The 16,503-nt window shown below is 49.7% G+C and overlaps 4 protein-coding genes across 4 annotated transcripts; 2 read left to right on the plus strand and 2 right to left on the minus strand.

Moving 5' to 3' along the window:
- Positions 1-719: 719 nt before the first annotated feature.
- On the minus strand, positions 720-5,317 carry HO133_005422 (uncharacterized protein; the record flags this gene model as incomplete). Its single annotated transcript, XM_037296332.1, has 5 exons — positions 720-1,535; positions 1,586-1,672; positions 1,730-3,801; positions 3,876-4,977; positions 5,072-5,317. 5 exons carry the CDS (start codon positions 5,315-5,317, stop codon positions 720-722), a joined length of 4,323 nt encoding a protein of 1,440 aa, XP_037148314.1.
- A 1,935-nt stretch (positions 5,318-7,252) lies between these two features.
- On the minus strand, positions 7,253-8,813 carry HO133_005423 (uncharacterized protein; the record flags this gene model as incomplete). Its single annotated transcript, XM_037296333.1, has 2 exons — positions 7,253-8,648; positions 8,731-8,813. 2 exons carry the CDS (start codon positions 8,811-8,813, stop codon positions 7,253-7,255), a joined length of 1,479 nt encoding a protein of 492 aa, XP_037148315.1.
- A 423-nt stretch (positions 8,814-9,236) lies between these two features.
- On the plus strand, positions 9,237-13,449 carry HO133_005424 (uncharacterized protein; the record flags this gene model as incomplete). The annotated part of the gene is made up of 2 exons (XM_037296334.1): positions 9,237-9,599; positions 9,652-13,449. The coding sequence occupies 2 exons, from the start codon at positions 9,237-9,239 to the stop codon at positions 13,447-13,449; spliced, it is 4,161 nt and encodes a 1,386-aa protein (XP_037148316.1).
- A 1,825-nt stretch (positions 13,450-15,274) lies between these two features.
- HO133_005425 (uncharacterized protein) lies at positions 15,275-16,466 on the plus strand (the record flags this gene model as incomplete). Its single annotated transcript, XM_037296335.1, has 3 exons — positions 15,275-15,303; positions 15,359-16,189; positions 16,259-16,466. The coding sequence occupies 3 exons, from the start codon at positions 15,275-15,277 to the stop codon at positions 16,464-16,466; spliced, it is 1,068 nt and encodes a 355-aa protein (XP_037148317.1).
- Between the last annotated feature and the right edge of the window lie 37 nt (positions 16,467-16,503).

Below are 16,503 nucleotides of genomic sequence, written 5' to 3' on the forward strand. Positions count from 1 at the left end.
GGCGAGAGAGAGGAAAATGACCGCGGCGTTTGCGCTTTGAGGCTCTGATTGAGTCGATTGTATGAGACACGAGCGATGGGGCACGCGTATCTCGGGTTATGGAGTTGGGGTCGTCGGTCGCATGGGGGTGGCTTCTGTTGCGCGTTGCATAATGTATCTTGGATAGGGCTAGATGGTTGAGAAACTCTGAAGACGAATCTATGAACCTGATCAATAGCCCTCTCGTGTGCCTTGCTGACGGCAGCGTTTTTTCGTGGCCGTTTTGTTCCAGATTGTTCCAGCGTAGTGGGATCGCATGCGCTGATGTCGTGATGGGAGCGTTTTGGGTCTGCGCGTTGCGCAAGTGCTGTAGTTTCCATGAGCTAGGAATGAGTGAAGATACATCTGGTCGTCCGATCTTCAAGGGTGGAAGAATGTTGTATAGTCATCATGTGATAGAAGATGCAATCTTGTATGTGTGATGACTACCAATCTTGTATGTGTTTACTACCAATCTTGTATGTGTTTACTACCGACACGGCTCACGCCACCCCCCCCCCTGTTTTATGCCCCTCGGATAGATACCACATGCAGACCAAGCAAATTGACACTTCATCTCTTGATAAGAACACACACACATCTCCCTTCCTCTCTCTCTATCTCCTGATGAGAACACACACACCTCTTCCCCCCCCTCTCTACCTCCTGATGAATACCGTCCCCCAAAAGCAAGCTACCCGTCAAGAATTCAACCGACTGCTCAACCCGCTCGCCGCCTTCGCCCCCCCGCCGAGCATGCCGGCGGCGGGGCTCGCGCCGCGGGAGCCGCCGCGGGGGGAACGGGGCTGCACGCTCGAGCCCCGCGTCTGCACGCCGCCCCGGCCGCGCTTCAGCTCCGCCATCTGCTCCTCCTTGCGGCGGATCAGGTTGTCCCGGCTCTGGACCGTGGCCTTCTGGACGGCGACCTCCTTCCGCAGGGCCGTGATCGTGCCGTCGTTCCTCAACTCCTTCCGCTTGATCTCGTTCTCGGCGGCCTGGCGGAGGAGTCCGGGCTGCTTGGCGTCGAGGGCGGCGAGTTCTCGGGTCGCGGCGGTGGCGGCGGTGGAGGCGTCGGTCCAGAGGCGTTTGGTGAGCTCCCAGTCTTTGGTCAGGTTGTCCATCTTTTTGCTCTTTGCGAGGACCTCGGCTTCAAGCTCACGGATCCGAGCGTCTTTGATGGCTGTGTCGCGGACCGTCGGGTCAGGGTGGTTGACGAGCTCGAGACGGGCGGCCGTGAGGTCTTTCTGAAGGGTGCCACGCTCGCCTTTGAGAGCTAGGATCTCGGTTCGAGATCTGCCATTGTCTCTCTTGGCCTTCTCAAGCTCAGCGGCTTGCTCTTGGATCGTAGCGTAGCGGTTACCGGCTTTCTCGCGCAGTTCTTCGTAGTCGTACTGGCGGCGCTCGTGCCAGTATTCAAGGCTCTTGATTTTCTCGTTCATCTGCTTCTTCTCGCCTTCCCAGAGCTTTTCAGTGACCTTGCATTCTTGGATATCTGCCGTAAGGCTTTCGATGGTAGGCTGTGAAGTGTTAGTGACACAGAAAAGGCAGGGCTGTGTTGAGAACTCACAGGACTGTTGAGTCGGCCTGCATTGTAATCTGCAAGCATCTTCCGCTTCTTGGCTTGGACTTCTAAAGAGTCGCCATGTTCGAGGTCCTGTAGATAGTCAGCAAGTCGGGTAGCGGACATGTTCCAAACGAATGCGGGGCTTACAAAAGGACGCCCCGCACGCGGAAGGGCATCTGGGTTCTTTGGATTCGTGATGAGTGGCAGGACCGGATTGGGATAGTATTTGGGCGCTCCTTCAGGCTTGTAGATGTCTGAAATGTCTGATATAGCGTCGGACAGGGACGAGTCGGAATCCATGATGGGCAGATTTTCGATTGGACGGATGTTTGCTAGAGTCCAAGCGGATGTTTCAAAGCCTGATTTGGAGAATTCAAAGACTTGTTGAGCACTGGCTGCTGGACCAGGTTCGTCAAGTTCGAGTTGACCAACCGAGCGTTGTGTATGCCAAACGCAGAAAATAAGTTTGCGGATCCTGTCGATAGGCTCTAGCGAGCGCGCTAAACACAGGTCCAGGTGCTCGACAGAGCTGTACACAACCAGTCGAATCACGGGTGTCAACTGATCACCGCTTGCCCTAGGTTCTCGCGATTCCGTGATATGGGTATCTTTCGCATTGAACGTTTCATCAAACGCGATGATCAGTTGTACACGTGGAAAAGAGATGGCCTCCCCTGAGGGTATGATACTCACCACCTGCAATCCAGATTGATCTGGATTCTGTGGTCTCGGTCCGTTTGTCTTGTCTGGTCTTACATAAGACACATTTTTTCCTTTCAGAAACATCTCAATGATATCCAGAAGATGGCCTGGCTTTGCAATTACCGCGATATCTATTCGACTCTCTTTAGTAAGAGCCAAAAGGTGTCCCAGAAATTTGAATTTCTCGCTGGATAGCTCAGCATATAGCGCTTCTTCCTCGGGGTTTATGTCTTCCTGGCTACCTGGTCCTCCACCTTCGAGGCCGATATGGGTAGCCACATTGCCAAGTCGATACAAAAGTGTGTTCAGCCTCTCCACGATTTCTTCGCCGATCCTTTCTTCCGTCATGTTTCTGCTTATGGCTTGTGAATGGTACTCAATGGTGTCCACGTACTGACTCAATATACGGGGTTGCATCGGCAGAGTAACGACAAATTCCCTTGGTCCCAAGTTTCTCACCTTGAGAGTAGTCGTCTGGCTCTGCAGTGGAGATGCCTCTTTGTGCATCGAGAGCTTACTCGGAGTGGTTGGAGTGTGGGGAGCCGATTGAGGATTGCGCGCTGGCAGTGAAATCTCCTTCAGGATCATGGACGGCTGAATCTCTAATCGTTCTGGCTCTTCTTGAATTTGATAGGGAGCCTTCGCTGGAATGATTGAGGGTGATGCTATGGATCGCGACGACTGTGCAGCAATTGGTGACTGGACACGCACACGTAGCTCATCTCTCGTCACAGAAGGCGAGGGTCTAGCAGTCGAGAGTGGCGGTCTCGGTTGCTTATCAAGGCTTGGATCTGGAGACCCTCCAGCAGCTGATAGTTGCGATCGCTCTGGTTGGTCCGGGACCAACGATGACGGTCCAACGTTTGTCGCCGTTTGGGAGCCTTCATGATCATCTCGGGCTAACGATGGAGACGCTCGAGATGTAGAAGATTCGGAATGCTGTCGCTTCCCACTACGCGCCGCCACTCTCTTCGCTTCGCCGTCTTCACGGATTCTCTTGAGCGTCGCTCTAATCCGTAGTGGTTGCATGCCTTCAGGCAAGCCGTTCTCGTTCGGAGCCATGTCAGACATAATGTCTTCTGAACTCGATGGTGGCTTAGGAGGTTCTCGAGAGTCCAAAGTATCCGGCAGCTGTACTCGACTGGCTGGGATTGATGAACTGTCAGTCCTTGTGGAGCCACGTACGGGGTCTTCAAGGTCAGTGATGCCTTCTTTTGAAGGTTCTGGAAGATTCTGTTTGGTTGACTGCGAATTTGGGTCTCGTAGGCTCAAGATCGAGTCGTCTGTTGTTGTGGCTTGTGAGGGGTGGCTATTGTCGCTGGGATCTTCTGAAACCGCAAAAACTTCTAAGGCAGCAGAACGTCGTCGTCTTTGGCGTTCTTTCGCTTCAGCGACGGCCGTAGAGGTACTCTGATGCGGATCGATTCTGCGCGTTGATCTGGCTACGCTCCTTGATGATATATCAGAAACCTCCTCCACAATTTGCGAATTTGGCTGTGCGTTCTGCAATTGATCTTCTGTATTGCAACTAAGCCTATAATTCTTTCCACGTAAAATTGCTTTGAAGGTATTAGATCGCGGTTGGACGTACCTGCTGACGTGATAGAGATCCGAGAACCTTGACTTGCAAGAGCTAAAGGAACTTGTGTCTGGAAGACGAGACTGTCGGTAAGGCTATGGTCTACCGCGTGACTTGGATGTGACCTTCGATCAGCAGATCCTGGGACTTGTACTTCCGAAGACCCTTGACGCTGCTGAATATGCCCTGCTCCTGCTGGAAGAGGAGACTGCAAGTCTGCTGAACTATGAATGACCTGTTCGTGTATAATATGATGATCACTCGGATGCTCGGAGACGACGGCTCGGCGCCGGCGTCGATCGTGGTGGGTGGAGGTAGGGTCAGAGGTACTGCGAGGTAGCGAAGGAAATCGAGCTCCGAAAGGAGACACTAAGGACGACTCTGTTGTGATTGGAGCTGGCTCAGATCTAGACCTTTCAGAGGTAATAACAGAAGGCTCGCTAGCTGCTAGCACGACAGCTGAAGAATCTTCGATGGAATCGCTGGCCTCTGCAACTCCACAAGTGGATAACTCAAAGTCAGTGCTGTTTTGCAAAACACGAGATTGGTGGGTTGGTGGGGACCGATCTGCGCCGAGCACTGCTAAAGACGTGGTTGACGTGGGGTTGTAGCTAGAAGATCCAGGAAGAGACTGTGAATCAGGTATGATACCGTTGCTGTGTGGCGGAGATGTGGCAGGAGCAGGTGAAGATTCCCCAAGTCCAGAATTTGGATGTGGTAGAAACGAAGATGAGTTTCCCTGAGTGGATAGAGAAGATTGATAGGCAACGTATAGGCCTCTATCAAGACTGCTGTGCTGCGAGACCTGTACAATGATATTGGGAGGGTTGAATTTGGAGTGGGATGGAGGATGTTCCAAAATTCTTGATGTGCTTCTATTGTGGTTTGGAGAGTCGCTGTTTTTTGTTTTGTGAGAAGAAGTCTCGCTGATATGCTGAGGCTGAGGTCTTCGGGTTTCGACAACTGTGTCACTGGTCGTGCAATCTTTATTTGTACCTGGCCGCCTTCTTCTTCGTCTCTGCCGTTTAGGTCTATCCGAGAGACTTTGAAGGGCAGATGAGTGTTTTAGTTCCCAAGCCTTTACTGCGGCTGTATTCACGTGCGTCTTAGGTTGCTAATTGATAGTTAGCGCCTACCAAAGAAGCAGACTATCGAATCACTGAAGATAATGTAGAGGGCAGAAATGCATGTCTGATATCTGTACCTACCCAATCTGGTTTGAACCTTTCTCCGGTTATGGGATCGTCCGCCCAATCGATCAGATACTGAGTTGACCTTTCTCCAATGATAGCTTTGATCCTGTACACAGGGCTTGAAGGATTGCTCTGGCTCCCTTGCGTAGGCCCTACAGATTCTTCTTGAGATTGCCAGAGATCCGACAGCAACCTGGCTCTCTTCGATAGAGTTCTCTCTGTTCCTGGATCTGGACTATTTCTGCGTTTTCGAGAACTCATTATGCAATTGACATGATTGGTTGCGGGAATCTACTGAAGACATTTGGGGTGTCTATACATCTCAATTGGGGGTTTCAATGGCCATTAAGCAGCAGTGCATATACTCACATAGGTCGTCTTGTGATATCGGAGAAGGTGAGCGGAAGTGAATGCGATGCTTTGACGAATCTGGTTAGCGCTGATCAAAATAACGCGCTAGCTATCGACTAGCCGATTACCTAGTCCGTTTGTTCACCACACATTGTTCATGCGCTGTTTTTCGTTGGAACAGGTACTTGTTATTCCATAACGGATGTTGGCTTCATGCATTGATTTTTTTGGATTGAGGACAACAAAACTCCTTATTCTACAACTTCAAGCTTCTTCTTTTACATGGCGCGTCTCGCTGTTTATGACTTTTAATGGGTGGCGTAGGCAGAGTATAGTATCAGGGTTTTTCAAGATACATATTTTCATTGCATTTTCTGTATTTCCTCGGAGTATGTATGTACTGATATTACGAAACGAAGAATCGATAACAAGAGCCTTGAGGACACAGCGACTCGTTTCTTTGACCGTATGCAATGGTCCTACTTGGGTCAACGGGAGGTGGGCAGGGGAGTGGTTCAATTGGAAGACGCAGTCTAGTAGAGAGGCGTCAAGAAAAGGTACCCGGGGAGCTGAATCGAGAAGCTTTGCCTCACGAATGTTGAAAATGGAGATCTCGAGGCACAAAAGATCTCGAAAGGCTCCATGAATAAGCGGGAAAGCGAGCAGACAGAAATGATAGTAGCAGTTGGCGGCTGACAAGCAGCAGAGACTCCTTTTCCAATAACATCGTAATAAGAGGCAGCCTATTCTTCCTCTGGCAAATTTCTTTACTGTCGGATCGAAAGTCTTGCATGATTCGTTCACGGGTATTCTCACATTGAGTCCGACTACTGCTCTCGGCTCTGGCTGTACCGACGGACTGTAGTATTGACGCCGCGGAACTCCACTTCATAGGTTCTCCCAGCCGTATGGAAGTTGCGTTACGGAAAGGCCCTCGTTTGGGATGTCGTGGTCATCAGATAGTTGGGTTTCAAGACGGTACATCACATGTAATCAAAACCCTTAAAGAGTAGCCCAGTCCAGGCCGGCTCAAGCAGTTGCCATTTGTCCGAAGAAAGCAATATTTAGTCCGTGGCAGCTCTGTTCAGGCAAGCTCATGAACGTATTGGCGTATTCGATGTGGTCCAGCAAAGTCCGTGAGGAGCGTTCTTGTCTCTATACCCATTTTTGAAGTGACAATAGTATACCTGACACTGTCAGAACATTGACCCATAGCTATGGCTGTACAGGCAATCCTCTTTTGTGGGTGCTCAGATCAATTTGGAGATATTTTCAAGGAATGCAAGCAGCTCTCCAGGCCTTTGAGACTCGTCACAGTTCGAAGGTTTCTTGAACTCCACACTGCTCGGCTATGGGGCGGTGGATGTCTGCTAGGAGGTCTAAGAGGGGAGTAACTGTCATTCCAGATACGTGTGATGTGTTGATCTCCGTCTCCATGGTTCTTGACCTATAGATCTTTAATATGATTGAGGGGCTTTCCCTTCTATTGGTGAACTTAGCATGTGGGTTTTCCACCTCCACAAGTCTCACCTTCCTTTGATCAGGTGCTACCACAGGCAGAAATTTGCAAGGATGAGGTAGTATCATTCAGAATAAGACTCGATGTTTTCGGCAATCTTTGATAGTAAAGCGGACCGATAATTCGAGCCCCTTCAAATTGATGTTTACATGTGAAGGTGCTTTTCCTAGAACAATAATTCTTTCAGTGCGATGAACGAAGTTCGGAAGCAGTGATCCTATCAGCAAACACAAAATCAGGTTACAAGAAAGCATTCAGATTTTCGATGTAATAATCTGGATTGTTGACACAGCAATAGACCAATGAATCTTGGGAGTCAAGAGGATTTAGGAATGTCCTGCTTCTACGCCATTCTGTAGAAGTTGCTCCCTGAGCCACGCATCGTAATCAAACCCGAGCTCCTGTAAAGTCTTGATATCATGACGAGCATCCCCTTCATCTGCAAAGGCCTTCTTTATAGCCGGAAACCTCTCTCTCGCCCATCTTTCTTTCGCTGACCATCTCATTGACATCTTGCCTCCTCGACCAGTAGCACGCGTTGCCCAATCTACTAGTTCATTATGGTAGTCGATGTCTTTTGGAAATGACAGAACATGAAACGATCTGCCAACACCGTGTTCCGCGACGACGTCCTCTTCCCACCTACTCATCTCCGACGTCGAAGGAAGATCAAGCCTATCAGCCCATACGCGAGCTACGACGGCCGCTTGCCCTTCGGCTGTTCGGAAAGGAATGATCTTCGCAGGAAGACCGATGAAAGCTATAGTAGGATCATCTATATAGAACAAATGCTTGTACAGATGCTGTACTCTTTCCCCTGTTGATATGAGTTTAGATTCAAGCGAAGAGGAAAGAAATGGAAAAGAATAGTAGTAGCCTGTAGCGAATAAAATCGCATCAACATCTTCCTCCACTCGACCATCCGCAAAACGCACAGCTCTTGTACCATGAGAAACTGGCAGGAACTCCGCTATCTCTGGGACATTTTCCTTATAGCCCGCAGCAGAGGCCAAAATTGACACTGACCTCTGAGACATCAGAAGTGGGCGTTTGCAGACCGCTCCAATTTGAGAAGCAATATCAGTACCAGAGGCGGCGTTGCCAACAATGATGACCTTCTTATCGGCAAAAGGCTTTGGTCTTCGGTAAAACTTGGTGTGCGAGATAACGCCTGGACTTGTTTGATTCCACTTCTCGATCCCTTTGATCTTCGGTAGGATGGGCACAGTGTAATGTCCATTGGCCACCACAACAGCATCGTATATTTTTCCGTAGACTGTATTGGTCCGGAGGTCCTTGAGCCGGACTTGGTGAGCTCCTGGTCGTGTCTGGCTAATGTCCATCACTTGAGTCTGAAACGACACAAGATGCTTAACATCCTCGCCATAGTCTTCAAGGTACTGTGTGACAACTTCTCGGCTTGGGAAAAGCTGGTGGTCTTCCAGTGAAGGCATATCGGAAAACTTCATGATACTGTGTGGAATATTGGTCTCTAAACGCTCGTACATTGGTGACACAAATATTGCTTTTTGTGCACCGTTTGAGACGCCATTTAGATTTGAGCAAGGGCGCCAGATTGGTTCGTCCAAAGGCTGATGTGGATTGGTCTGAGGAATATCAATCGTGTCGATGGGGTCGTTCGAATAATTCCAGACGCCACCAAAAGAAGCTTGCTGCTCAAAGACGTCGATGGTATCGAAGCAGTTCTCGGCAAGGAGATATCTGTACGCATGCCATCAATGACGTAAGAGCCTTGAAGGAATCTAGTATCACACGAATGGGGAGTAGATAATCCAAGACGTACTTTGATGCGCCAATTCCAGCGGGACCAGCCCCAACGACGCAAATGTCTTTGACCTTACGTCTCTCCCCGCCGTAAGAACCCATGGCCAGTATTGAGATACTCTTTCAAGATAAATGAATGAATCAATTGAAAAGGAACTCTCAGATTTTTGTGCAGCTACAAGAGTAAATGAGCCTCGGGGACTAAAAAACGACGAAAGCACCGCTTCAAACGTATATCCACTACATCATCAAGTAATCATTGCGTGAACACTAAGTTTATAGAAAGAAAGACTCTATACACGAGGCATGGAAAGTCGCAGTAGTCATGACCAGGAGAGGTGAAGTCCGCGAAAAGAAAAAGAACAAGACTCTTTGTTCGCGTCCGCGTTTCCGCCCCGCCAATCAATTTACTCGAGACCTCCAGCTTCTATCCTGATTGCAATTGAAGCAGTTGTCCGTTGTAAGATCAAGCTAGATTTTATGACGCGACCCCGTCGAGCAATATGATGACCACGGTCTCGAACCATGGCATCGCCCACAACCGTGCCGTCGAGCACGCCAATCGCAGAGTTGAACCCGGACCTTAGACCTGACGCATCTTTTGTCACGGGCATTGTCACCCTCATCTGGCCCTATGCGTCATCCAAGAAGACGTCCAGCCTTCTGCTCGTGGAGCCAGACTTTCGCCTCCGTTCAAATCGAGGACAAGTCCGTGTTCACTTCCAAGGCTCAAGCGCAAAGGCTGTGGCAAGATCTGGTATAAGCAGTGGAGATCAGCTTCTATTGAGCCTGAAGGGCGCGCATTGGGCAAAACATACTACAACAGTTCAGACGCCGGGGAGAGGGATTGACTGGGAGCTACAATTTGGGGAACGCCTGGTGCTACAGGTAAGAGGGCTACGAGAGCGCCACAGAATCGCTACTCAATATTTTCTATCAGATCCAGCGCCCTTCGCAACAGGCTATACCCCTCGATATTGACCACCCAAGCCCGTCGCCTGAACCCTCTGTTCAGACCTCGACCCCAGCCCAGTCTCCACCCCATAACAACCACTTCGCAACCTCAACTGGTAGACCTCAACTTAATTCCCAGGTCTGGGCGTCTCCCGCTTTCCTTAAACGCAGCCATTTCCTCGCTACAGACTATGATCCATTCGCACAGGAAGACTTCCCAGACAACGACCGGAAAAAGCGTACCAAGTTTGGGCGTGGTAGCGGCCAATGGCGATTCGCAGAGCGGACGCCGAGCCCTGAAAAGGAACCTGAAATTCCGCCGCTCGATGTTGCCAGTCCTTCGAGACCGCCAGCTCAGGACAGACCCAAAGGAGAGGATGTCCAATCACTTGTTCAAGAAGCGCATGACGCAAGGTCACCTTCAAGTGTAGCGACGAACGCGTTGACTGATCGTGGTGAGCTGAGAGCCCAGTCTGAAGATGACCCTACTGTCAAAGATATGTCTGTTCAAGAGAGGGAAGAATCGTCTATTTTGCTCAGCCAAGTCGACGGTGGTAGACATATGGTAGACGAGGTCGCTAAAGATGAAAATGGCGGGATGACTACTATTATTACGGGAATAACTCCGCATACGACGAATACCGATCTTAACAAGGTTGAAATACTAGAAGAGCACGGGGAAGTCGACAACAGTATTCCTAGACCGACGAGTGCTATCTACAAGGCAGATTATGTGGGCCATGAGGTTTCCCAGGAGCGGGCCCAAATCGCGCAAACTTCACCTTCAGCGCCTATTGAAATATCGTCTTCGGCTTCCTCTTCGTCTGCGCCCGAAAGCTATCAAGAGCCGGATGGGGAGTCGGACCAAGTATCCGATAACGCATCTCATCAGGAATCTGACAGCCTATTTGACGAGCAGTCCGAGTCCGGACAAAGCAACCTTGCCATGTACAGCGGTCATACGTCTGACTTTGGCCTTGACGGATCGACTTTCTCCCGCCCTCCGCCACCCGCAGAGTTTGCTCCGTCTCCAAGTGTCATCAACAGAATCGAAGAAGGAGTAGAAGCTGATCGCCTGAACACTGACGATGCTAGGGACATCCCGTCTCCCCTTCAGAGTGATGTTGAGCAGATAGAAAACGAAGCGGAAAAACCATCGATTTCAAGAGACTCGGCCGCTGATTTGTTGCTTTCTGATAACGTAGGGTCTGGGGAAGATATCGACATGCTTGAGGGCCACGATGCTGCACAGCCACGTCCGGGTGTGCGACTGCCCTTTCTTGACCAGCTCGGGAGTCCAGAAGCTGGAGAACTTGACGACGAAGCCACGAAGAATCCAGCTCCCGCAAATTTGCTTGCTGACGACGTAGGTTCTATGAGAGATGTCGACAGCCTTCAGGATGAGAATGCTGTGCAGCGATCCCCAAGCAATCCGTCATCGTCTTCCAACCAGTTCGAAAGTCAAGAATCTCAAGAAGAGCTTATGCTTAGATCTCCAGAAACTCCCGATGACGAAGCTGCGCCTGAGTTGGTTCCCGAACAGTGCCCAGCCGAATTTCTAGAGGAAGAGTCCCCATCTTCTAGTCGAGAAAAAGATGACTTGTCAGGGGCTTTTGATGAGGAAGACACTCTAGAGACGAGCCTGGAGAAAGATCTAGCTGATTCAGCAGTGCGACATGAATCACCAAATACACGTCAACAGGAAATGGCGCTAGATGCAAGGCTACCGCAAGAGGACTCGAAGATCCTCCCTACTCAAAGTCACGACGTCAGGGACCGCGCCGAAAGTGTGGGCATGTTGACCTCAGAAATCCAACAGACCACAGTCGAGATCATTGATTTGGAGAGTGGTGACGAAAACGACATCAGTCCTCAAAACATTGGCCAGGAAGACTTACAAGCGCTCGTCGATAAGGATGATTCCGAGTTCGCACCAACAAACAAGGTGTCAGCCCACGAAACCCCTTTGCCGTTAGACTCTGATGCTGGAAATGGGCAACAGACATTGAAATATGAGGCATATCGTCTATCGACTCCCCCAGCCTCTACGCGACTAGTGCTCAAGTCTGTCGCGGTGGTCGAGGAGCTCCCGCCTGTAGATATCCGGATAGGGTCGGAAGCTCATGAAGAGGCTTTTGAACCTGAACGGGAGGGTTCTCGCAAGCAGTCTCCAGCAGCGATAATTGAAGGGTATGAAAAAGAGCTTTCATTAACAGAGGAGGCCCAATTCCAGCGACTACAGGAGGCAAGACTTCAAAGTAAGGAACACGAGCTATCATCCAAAAAGGAGCCTCGTCTCAAGCGATCGCCAATAGCAGAAACCGAGCTCAAGTCAATACCTATAGACGAATTGCCTTCAACCGTACCCGATTCGTTTGAAGGCATAAAGTCAAAGAGCCAACTTTTGACACCGAGCTCAACACAACGAACAGACTTTATATCCCAGCCATCATCCGTATCACTCCATCTCACGTCAGAGGGTGACACCCTACCAACACCTCGACTGACACAAGGCACTTCTGCTGGAGTCGTGCCTCCGCAGCCGCTTGCTCCTATAGAAGTACCGACCCTTTTCGAGACAACCGCGCCACCCAAAAAGACATCGGCGTTGATTGAGAAGCTGAAGGAGATGCGAAGGCTATCAAACCAAAGCCCAAAAACCCGATCGAGCGACGCCAGTGTCCTAGATCCATGGTTTGCGCCTAAGCAGTCTAGCCAGGTTGTCCCAGACAGTGAGGATGAAAGTGAAGCAGAGAGCTCGCCGGAAAGAGAAGCGCAAACAGAAATTCCGAAGATTGGTGGTAGACAGCTGCCTCGGACTCCCGAAAAACCACTCGCGAAAACGTTCATACGCTCCCCACAGCCGAACTACATCTCCTCGATACAATCGTCTCCTCAATATCTCCCACCTTCTCAACCACCTCCTCCAGGCTTTCGCACAAACCTTTCGTACTTTGTGCCTCTTGCGACTTTGACATCACACTTTGCAACGACTGTCGACATCCTCGCCATCGCCCTATCTAGCACGCCAGTCACCCGTGCCACCTCGGGACCAAGAGATTACACCCAAACTCTTTATATCACCGATCCCTCGTCCTCAGCATTACAACACTCCATCACCACAGCACAGATATTCCGACCTAATAACCGATGCTTTCCTCTCGTGGACAAAGGTGACGCCCTCTTGTTACGCGAGCTCAAAGTCCAACATTTCCAAAGGCGTCTGTCGCTACTCAGCACCGAGAGTAGTTCATGGGCAGTCTTTCGCAAAGGGGCTGATGTGCAAATACGTGGGCCACCAGTCGAGCTCGGAGCCGAGGAAAGAGGGTTTGCCCGTGGGTTATGGGATTGGTGGGCTAGCCTTGGTGATGATGCGAGAAAGCGATTCGAGAATGCAGTGCCTGAATACAAGAAGCCTAACGGTACGGCTAAGACCACGAAATCCAAAGCAGGTGGAGACAAGAGCGATGCACCAATCAAAAAAGAGGAGATTGAGGGCTTAGGTGTCGATCTGCCTGGCTCACAAGCCAAAAGAAGAGAATCAATGAAAAAGCGTGCCTTAGGTCTGGATGTTGTGGAAGAGAGGGAGGTGGTGCATGAGAGCATAGAGGCTCCAAAGCGTGTCTTGCGAGCAAGAGGGGCGAAGGACGCGAATGGGAGGTCAGAAAGCGCTCGAGAGTCGCGCTTCAGCACACTCTTTATTGGTGGGCTGGGAGAGCCGGATGAGACTCAAGGCAGCGCGCATGAGTTGAGGGATGGGAAGGCTTATAGAGATAGAAGGTGACATGCATGATGATGGCTTCTAACTTTGTGTGCATTAGTGTGGCCTCGCAACGTACAATGTTAACATGGTTTAGCTTGCGAAGTGAGCGTTCAAGCGACTGAAGTAAAGCGCATACCATGCTACTGTAGTAAAGTGTGAATGGATCTTATTATTCCTTCGAGACCATGGGTCTCACATCCTCTCCAAGGGTAGTGTTGTAGGTTGTCTCGCTGTTCGCCGAAACCATCGTAGCATTGCCAGCATGTGACCGGTAGACAGAAACCGTACCTCGTAGCATTGCCAGCATGTGACCGGTAGACAGAAACCGTACCTCATCATCTATATATATTCACATATCAGCGGCCATCGAAGAAGTACGAATTATGGAACAATGAGGGTGTTACAATATAATCTCAGTCTTTGCCTTTAAACATCATGCACAACCAGCGCCAAGCGTAAAGCAAGAGTGTATTACGTGGCTGTGCTTTCGGACTACCAGAAGCTGTGTTGCATCTTCATATGATGAGGGAAGGAGGCTTGAACAGTAGGGTGCACGGACCTTTGATGAACCTGATGCCTCAAAAGACAATCCATTGAGTGGAAGAATTCGCTGTATGAGCCATGGCGCGATGTTAAGCAAGATAAAAGCCTATAAAAGGAGGCTGTAATCTTCGAAAGACCTGAAAATGTGATAGCCATCTCGTGCTGGTAGGAACAGAAGAATCTGCGTTGAGACAATCTTCGAGATTGAACGATTAAATACCTGGTAAGAAATATAGTTAAATAGTGATAACTTTCTTATTCAATGCCCGGTTAGGTAAGGAAAAACCAATCAGCAGTTTCAATTCCTTCACTGACTTGGTGCTCTAGCTCAATCGTAAGAAACATCTCGATCAATCTTCGTAATTTTCACTAATAGCAAAAAAAAGGGTAGAGCGTGTACGTACTAATAATCTAATATGCGAAGTAAGACAATATCTAACATGAGATAGGTGACTCTTAATCACAAGGTACATACCGACCCAACTATTAAAAGCAAACAAATTCTAACAAGTTTCCCAATCAAAGGTTGTGGGTTCGACCCCCACATCGGGCTCATTTTTTTTTGTGTTTGTTTTGCCATTCCTTTTCGTTAGTTGTGAGTCATGCTCATGTTCTTTTCCCACTTGATGGGCTATGCACGCAAGCACTCGAGATTAATTGGCCTCATAGTATCCAGCCAGACCTCTTCTCTAATAGTCACATTGTCTGGTGGTACGCATGCCTATCACAGAAGATATGTCCCAACATACAGGTCGTCACCGCATCATGGGAAGCTCGCACAAAGCGGTCCTCGTGATGACGGTTTTAGAAGTGGCTTAAGCGTATTCTTGACCTACCCATCGGAATCGCCAGCCGAGTGAGGATTGAGCTCGAGCTGGGATGATTTGAGTTGGTGGTCTTGACTAAAGGAAAGAAGAAAAATTCGCCAATCGGGGATGATATTGATCGCGGCTAAAATCGCCAAGAGTGCCAAGTGTGCCAAGAGTATAGCCGCCGCTACCGCTGTACCTGACCGCCAAAATTGTAGACTTTGAAGTAGGAACCGTGTTTGCTCCAACAATTTCAGTCATTGAACCCATATAATCTGAATACCTCCCAAACACACGCTCTACTTCAACCATAGGCCTCCAAAGTCCTCCATATCCTGCAATATAAGCCCAACCGATCCAAGAATCTCTAACGACTGATTCTAGAGTACATTTGTGACTCGAGCGCATACTCGCATTTTGGCAAAGAAGCGCATGTAACATCATTCGGGTTCTTTTGGCTCCCACAATCTCCAAGTCTAGATCCTGTAGTGTTCATGGACAATTTATGGCAGCGCCGGTCGAAGTAAGCTTACACCAGCACCAATTGCCCCCAAATACTGACTTGGTGCGTTCGACAGCTCCAGCAAGCTTGCCCTCTCCACCTCCAACTCAAACAGCGCCAACAAAGAGAACACAAAGTCTGAGAATTCTCGTCCATACCAACCTGCGAAGCGCTTTGGCGGCGGGGAAGGGTCTTTTAGCAGCAAATCCAATCCATTTAATGGCATTGCTCCCTTAACAACCACGAATGCTGCTTCGCCTACAAGTGGTGCCTCATCAGCTTTTGGTCTTGGATCTGGGGCTTTTGCATCATTTGGATCTTCTGCGAAGACACCAAGGACTCCAGGGACTTCTCTTGACTTCGGCAACTCCACACCTTCGACTGCCGCTGGCGAGAAGCGGGAGAAGGAGAAAGACAGCGTTGGGTCAGATGTCAAGACGAACCCCTCAGCATTATCTTTGAACAACAAGTCATCCACTACACCTTCAGAGCACTCTCTTAAGTCCACTTGGATCGTATGGTACCGACCTCCAACGTCTAAATACTCCGACTACGAAAAATCGACTATACCTCTCGCATACTTCTCTTCTGTCGAGGCATTCTGGACAGTCTACACTCACCTCAAGCGACCATCAACTTTACCCTCAGTCTCCGACTATCACATCTTCAAGAAGGGCATTAGGCCAGTATGGGAGGACGACGAAAATAAGAGAGGAGGCAAATGGATCATCAGGCTGAAGAAAGGTGTCTCGGACAGATACTGGGAGGATTTGCTTCTGGCAATTGTGGGCGACCAATTCGCTGAGGCTGGTGAGGAGGTCTGCGGTGCTGTGTTGAGTGTAAGAAGCGGCGAGGATGTGCTGAGTGTCTGGACGAGGATCGATGGTGGGCGTAATATCAAGATTCGGTACGTCAACACCAATTTCTCTATCCCGCCATACGCCGTACGTCTGTTCACTGACATCCCATCCTCTAGTGAGACGATCAAGCGCCTCCTCGCTTTCCCCGCAGACACCAGCATCGTCTGGAAAAGCCACGACGACAGCATAGCCCAACGCTCAGCAATCGATCAAGCACGCCATGAGAAGGGTACTGGCTCTGGACCACACCACGGCCAAGCCAAGAGGAGGGAGACCATCAATGAAGATTCGGCTCCGGAGAAGCCAAGGGGAACAGCAGCATGATCCCTGTGGAGGGTTGTGTACGATAATTGATGAGTTT

Source organism: Letharia lupina, assembly GCF_014066315.1.
Source record: "Letharia lupina isolate WasteWater1 chromosome Unknown contig_21, whole genome shotgun sequence".
Taxonomy (NCBI): domain Eukaryota; kingdom Fungi; phylum Ascomycota; class Lecanoromycetes; order Lecanorales; family Parmeliaceae; genus Letharia; species Letharia lupina.